Source organism: Nesoenas mayeri (assembly GCF_963082525.1).
Source record: "Nesoenas mayeri genome assembly, chromosome: Z".
NCBI lineage: Eukaryota > Metazoa > Chordata > Aves > Columbiformes > Columbidae > Nesoenas > Nesoenas mayeri.
This window is the reverse complement of record NC_137542.1, coordinates 48,384,465-48,390,508: the sequence shown is the minus strand read 5'-3', so window position 1 is coordinate 48,390,508 and position 6,044 is coordinate 48,384,465. Positions and strand designations below refer to the sequence as shown.

Genomic DNA, 6,044 nt, shown 5'->3' with positions numbered 1-6,044 from the left:
CTTGCTGATGCAATGGAGTAACAGGCTAACTCAGTTCAGCTGCTGGATACGATCAGGTTTCCTTGAAGTTCCTTTGATAAAGGTGACTTGTGGCATAAATTTTTAAACCATAAACAGAACTACAGACTTATGTTACTGCTACAAAATTAAAGGGAGTGAAGTAGAGAAGAAGGGAGAGGATGAGGCCAGAATCCAAAATGTTGCATAAGTGTGTAACTGTGGAAAGACTACAGAAAATTATGGAAAAAATAAGAAAAAATAACTTATTTCAATAGTTTTCCTGTGAAACCAAGTATTAAAATAATCTCACAATAGCTGAGGAAGAAAAGGCAGAGGCTGCAACAGGTAGCCTGGAAACACGAGCCAGGAAGGCACATCGGGCTTCCTCAGCTGTCTGAACATTACAATACTCATCCAACATCCTTTGAGAAAACGACTCAAAAATCTGGGGTCCAAATTTCCTCCACTGTTGCAATTGGGGAAGACCCCGAGCACAGCTAAGTAAAAGGAAGCACGTCAGGAACATGCAGTTCCTAACCCTTTGTGCTGGGTACCAGGTTTTGTGCAAAATTTGTACTGTGAGGTGGAAGCCTCCTCAGGTCATGAACGTCATGTTTGACTAAAACTGATGGAAGGAATCAGGTTCATCCAAATTATAGCACCGAGTTGCTTGTTTTAAAAAGGTTTATTTAAACAAAGTAGGTACATTTCACAGAAATGGTTATAAAATGCATAGCATATTATAAACAATACTGTTACTTTATAGATACTAGTTGTTATGTTAAATATTGCTTTTTTAAAACTAACCAGAAATGAGAAAGGTAAAATCCCCATATAGCCCATCTTAGGCACTGTGAAAACAATAGTATGATATAACAAAGGAGTCCACTTTTCATTCACTCTACTGATTGATTGCTGCATTATTAATTCACAAGTTCCCATTATATGGAAAGATCTAGTCTCTGAAGTCACATAGCAAGACAAGACTTCCATCAACTTGAACACAAATTGTGCCTCCTCAACCAACCAAAACCCCATGCAACTCCACGGAAAGGTGACTGAGGGTCTTAATGTCAATTAACTTAATGGACAGAGACCATATGAGTGGACAAAAAAACTAGCAGTTCTAAGTCGTGCAGACATGTCGCCCTTACTGCTATTCGTAAGCAACTTGATCGTAAGCTGCTGAGTCCATTCATATTTCAAGCTTGGCTTCAATGGAAACTGGATGCCCCGTAGAAACAGATCTTACCCTCAGCGGTGATGCAATGCCACAGAAAGTGGAATTGAGCCTTTTTACAGCACCTGAGAACTGAGCACAACTCAAACATTCAGAACTTCACATAAGCAAATCCAGAAGTGCCTGTTTTCTGATCTTCGGGATGTTAGGGCACGACGAAGTAAAAATGAAGAGCACAGCCATAGCCGTAGCTGAGACAGTATCAGCTCATTCACACAACATTTCAGCACATGAGTCATGACTGAAATTCTTCCCATTTATGCTTCAGTGACAATATGAAGAAAGCAAATGCTGAGGTAAAAGGAGTTGTGCGAGGTTTGCACTGCTGTAAAAGCAAGTCTAGAATCAAGCAAGCTATAAAATCCATTAATTCACACTCAACAGAGAAGGAAAAATCCCCTTATTTTCAAAACATATAGATACATATAGATCAAAAGATATGTTTTCAAAATATATAGACACATGCTCAAGAATAAACTTTCTGTATTTTGACATGAGCTTTACAGTAGTTTAAGCTTGGCCTGGACTAAAGAAGCCTGAACTCTGGCCAGCAGAGCTCCTTTGGAACTGTTCCTCAAGAGGGAAGAATGAGGTCTGAAGCAGTCCAAGAACATTGACATTTCATTCACCATCTTCAAGTAGTTTTCGTAAGTTGTCCTGTATCTTAGAAAAAGAGAGAAAAATAATTGAGATGCAGGAAGTGTTATACTGCATTAAAAACAAAAAATCAAGACATACTCTTCAACATACTCTTTGTGTGCATAGTAATTCTGTCACAACTATTCATATCAATGACATTCATGTTAAATTCTTTCTGCACTAGAGTCAAAGGAAACATCTGGATACAATCAGCCAGCAGCACATCTAGCTTCTGTACTATGAGTAACTCCTGCAGTTTCCTCCTGTAGATGCTCTCCTGTATTGGGTATGAGAAAATAAGACACAAAAAAACAGAGCTAGAAAGAAAGAGACAAGGAACCCAATTATTTTGAACTTGATCAAAATCGAGTAAAAGCCTCAAAGTTGCAGCTCCTAGGTCTAGGTGGATAATTCAAATATTTTTATTACCTTCAGCTGACATACGCACAGCAAAATAGGGTCTTCTAACCATTAGCAGACATGTCCCATTTGCCAGATTTAATATACTGATTGTGGGTTATCTTCCCTTAGTTGCACTGAAGGCAAAGTCAGCCCAGTCACATCCTCAAGGATGACTTGCACAGACCTATTTTACACAGCCTATTTATCCACCTTTCATCTCCTTGTCCTTAAAAACAGAAAGGGAGGAATATAGTGGGTCACATCCCCTGGCACATATGTTGGCTACATCTTAGTAACTAGCAGTCACTGGCTACAGAAGCTTTAGTCATAGCTACTTTCAGGCTTCAGTTTGAGGGGTCATTGTACTTTCTGTTCAAGGATACAATTTCTTAATCTTATCTCATTATTTTTAGTCCAGATGCACACCTTTTTCAAGAGATGCATTTTGGGTAAAGGAAAACAGTAAGAAGCACCTACTTTTGTAAGAGTCACTTAACAAAGGAATTTCCTTTCAATGAGCTACATTAGAATCAGGGAATCAGTAACATTAGGCCATGTTTTCCCTCCCTCAATTTAATGCTTTATCCTCTGATAGACATGGTGCATTTTAACAACCTGTTAAATACACTTAAATGCCAAAGCAAAATTCTGATAAGCCATGGTAATACCTTGGCTCCAAGTGTAAAGCAGAGCTTGCTAAAATCACAAGGTCACACTGAAAACAGCATTGCAACATACTCTTGCACTGAACATTTTTAAACTGGAGAGCAGTTTCTAACCTAGATTATTTTTGTGCTCTAGTTTAGCACGCTGCGGTCACACTGGAAGCAAAGGGAGAGATGAGAAGTTAGACTGGAACTCATGCTTCCTCAGCAGCTGAAGCCAGCTGCAGCCCGCTGCCAGCACTTTCAACTACGTCATATGAAACACTTAAGCAACTGCAGTAACTTTGCTCAGAGAACATACAGCTCTTCAATTTCTACCAGTTTTGTAGTACAAGAGTAGGGTCAAAGATTCTGTTCTAAACACTTCTCATCTAGATTAGAGAGGACTGGGATGTGCCCATGTGCGGCTGCAGGTGATAATCATTTAGCTTGTATGCACAGCATGGATTGTGTCTTGAGTGACTGGCAAATACAACATAAGGCTTTAAGGATCCAATCCTATAGACAGTAACTGAAAAAAAACATGCAACTTAAGACTCTAATTCAGGACAGAGGGCCATTTCTCTGGGAAAAGCTGAATGATCTGATCATCCAGCCACCTTTTGCTGTGTCTCCAAGCAGAGACTATATAAGGGAGTGGGAAAGTGCCTCCTGCTGCTGCAAAGGGCTGCCTGGCTGGCTTCCCGCTGAAAGGAACTGAGGTCTCCCATGAACCATCTTGCCAGCCTGTTTCAGAGAGCTGGAAAGCAGTAACCTCTTAAATTACCTAATTTGGCTAAAGATTCTATTGGGTAATCACCTGGTGAGCATTTTCCCCTTGTATTCATATTATTATCCAGAGAGCACAGAGCGGTTATGCTAGCATTACTCTAGACTTCCACAGGCAAGGAGGTGGAGATGTACGGAGAGAAACTTCTTTTTGGCAGTCTTTGTAAAACCTATGCCACATAGGCAAACAGTGATATTATATAATCCTAGCTTTATGCTATTTGAGAAACTGGTCTGGGAAAAAAAAACGTGTTACAAGACCTTGACAGGCACTTGGTTTTAGAAACAGAGGCAAAAATATTGCACATGACTTAAGCACAAAGGAATTCAAGTAACTTTCGTTTTCACTTCACGCATACTTTTTTCCATGCTTGGGCAGTATATGTGTTCCCAACACATAACATTACATACACCTGTACTGGGTGCAGGGGTCAAGGTTTGGGGGCAGGGGTGGGACAGGGGGCTGCAGGGGCAGCTGTTGTGTCCCTGTGCAGGACACAGCCATTCCAGAAGACTCCAATGGACCCACCACAGGGCACAGCCAAGTCCCCCAGCCACACCAGTGGTGAACCCTCTGGGAGGGTGTATCTAAGAACAGTGAAAAACACCAAACAGAGAGAGAAGGAGAGTAAGAAAGTGAGAAACAACAGAAGGAACATCAAGGTCTGAAAAGGAGGAGGGGGAAAAGGTGCTCTGTGGCAGAGAAGATGTCCACACCACAGACCATGGAGAACCTATGTCAGAGCAGGCGGTTATTTCCTGAAGAACCGGAGCCCTTAAAGGAGCACTTGTTGCAGCAAGGGGTAAACGGGGGAAGAAATGATCAGAGGGAAAGTTGTTACGTACTGACTATAAGCACCCCCCAGCTGCACTTGGGGGCCAGGGAGTGGCATGAGGAGTCAAACAAAGGAGTGAAGTTGAGCCTGGGACAGGAAACATTCTGTTGTATCATTTATCCTTGTTTCTCACTAACCAAACCTATTTTAACTGCCACTATATTCAAGTGATTTTCCCCAGGTGAAGTCTGTTTTGCCTGCAACAGTAACTGGTAAGCAACCTCCCTGTCTTTATCCTGATCCACAAACTTTCCCATTGTATTTTCTCCCCCTGCCCTGGTAGGAAGGGGGACTGGGAGAGCAGCTGTGTGGGCATCTGACTACTGGCCAGGGTTAGCCTACCACAACACCTAAAGTGGAAACAAGGTCTGCACACCCACTCTTGTTTTGCAAGGGTTTCCAATTTAAGTCAGCAAGTGCATTTAGTTTTGCAATTTGAGAATGGTAAAAAGTAAATGTCAGGTATAGGGAATTACACAACTGGTGCAGCAGCATTTGTGTTACTAAAGTGAAACAGGCAGATTCCAGACCCTTCATATGAAGAGGCTGACTACATATGTAAGTCAGCACTGTTTTTCTTAATCAAAAAATCAAAACTCAAAAGCCCCAGAAAAGTTCATCAAATAGTAATAAAGGTTAAGTTCAGAATCCTTAGTTTTGATGGGGAAAAAAAAAAAAAAAAAGAAGAGTTCTTACACGCAGTAGTCACCCCTGAAGTATCCAGTTTATTAGTATTTCTGGTTGTAAGCCTCAGCTCAAGACAAAATATTTGCATATACCAATGCTTGCACTTGGGCTAATTTATAGTCCAAAAAGCAGTCTTTTGTCTAGGAAAACATGCCAGCTCCTGGTAGCAAATCTGGGGGTAACTTGGCACTTTTCAAAATAACAGACTACAGAAATTCAGCAACAACCTGGTTAGTGTATCAGCATTTGCATTATATCACAAGAAGTTACCTTTTCCAATTTTATAAGATTAGCAGTTAACTCATCACAAAGGGCATCAGCATTAATTTGCAGATGAGATCCCAAGCCTTGGCGCACTGGATGTCTGTCAAACAGAATGAAGAAGTGTGACAGAAGCAAAATAGGGGAAAACAGAACTGAGAGATACATGCAGAGGGGAATACAGTGGTGACATGGTGAACTGTACTTGTTTACAGAAACAAAGGCCTGAGTTGTTTCTGCAGTCTTGGGTACATTCTTTATGTGGTCTTATTCTCCAGAACGTTGGCTGGAAAACTTTACAGATATTTCCACTGGAAGGAAGTTGAAAAGTTGCATAAATTCCTTGTTCTGTGACTTGGAGGAAATAAAAAAATCCCAAACCCTTGACATTGTAGAACTGTACAATAGATCACCCTGCATCTTGTACCATTTGGGATCAGAGCAACAGAAAACAGGACTTTCTTGTGTAAGAGTGCTTCAGAAGAGGGACACAGAGTCCTGCTAATAAAAACATGTCAAAAGTGGGAAAATGGCTTTTGATATCAC

General features: G+C 41.0%; 1 protein-coding gene across 1 annotated transcript in view; it reads right to left on the bottom strand.

Annotated features, from left to right (window-relative positions):
* Positions 1-1,861: 1,861 nt before the first annotated feature.
* GRAMD2B (GRAM domain containing 2B) overlaps positions 1,862-6,044 on the bottom strand; it is a gene marked incomplete at both ends in the record, with an annotated part of 30,717 nt that continues 26,534 nt past the window's right edge. Inside the window, 2 exon segments of the mRNA XM_080362425.1 lie at positions 1,862-1,903; positions 5,508-5,601. Of these exon segments, the coding sequence (XP_080218551.1) occupies positions 1,862-1,903; positions 5,508-5,601 (136 nt within the window).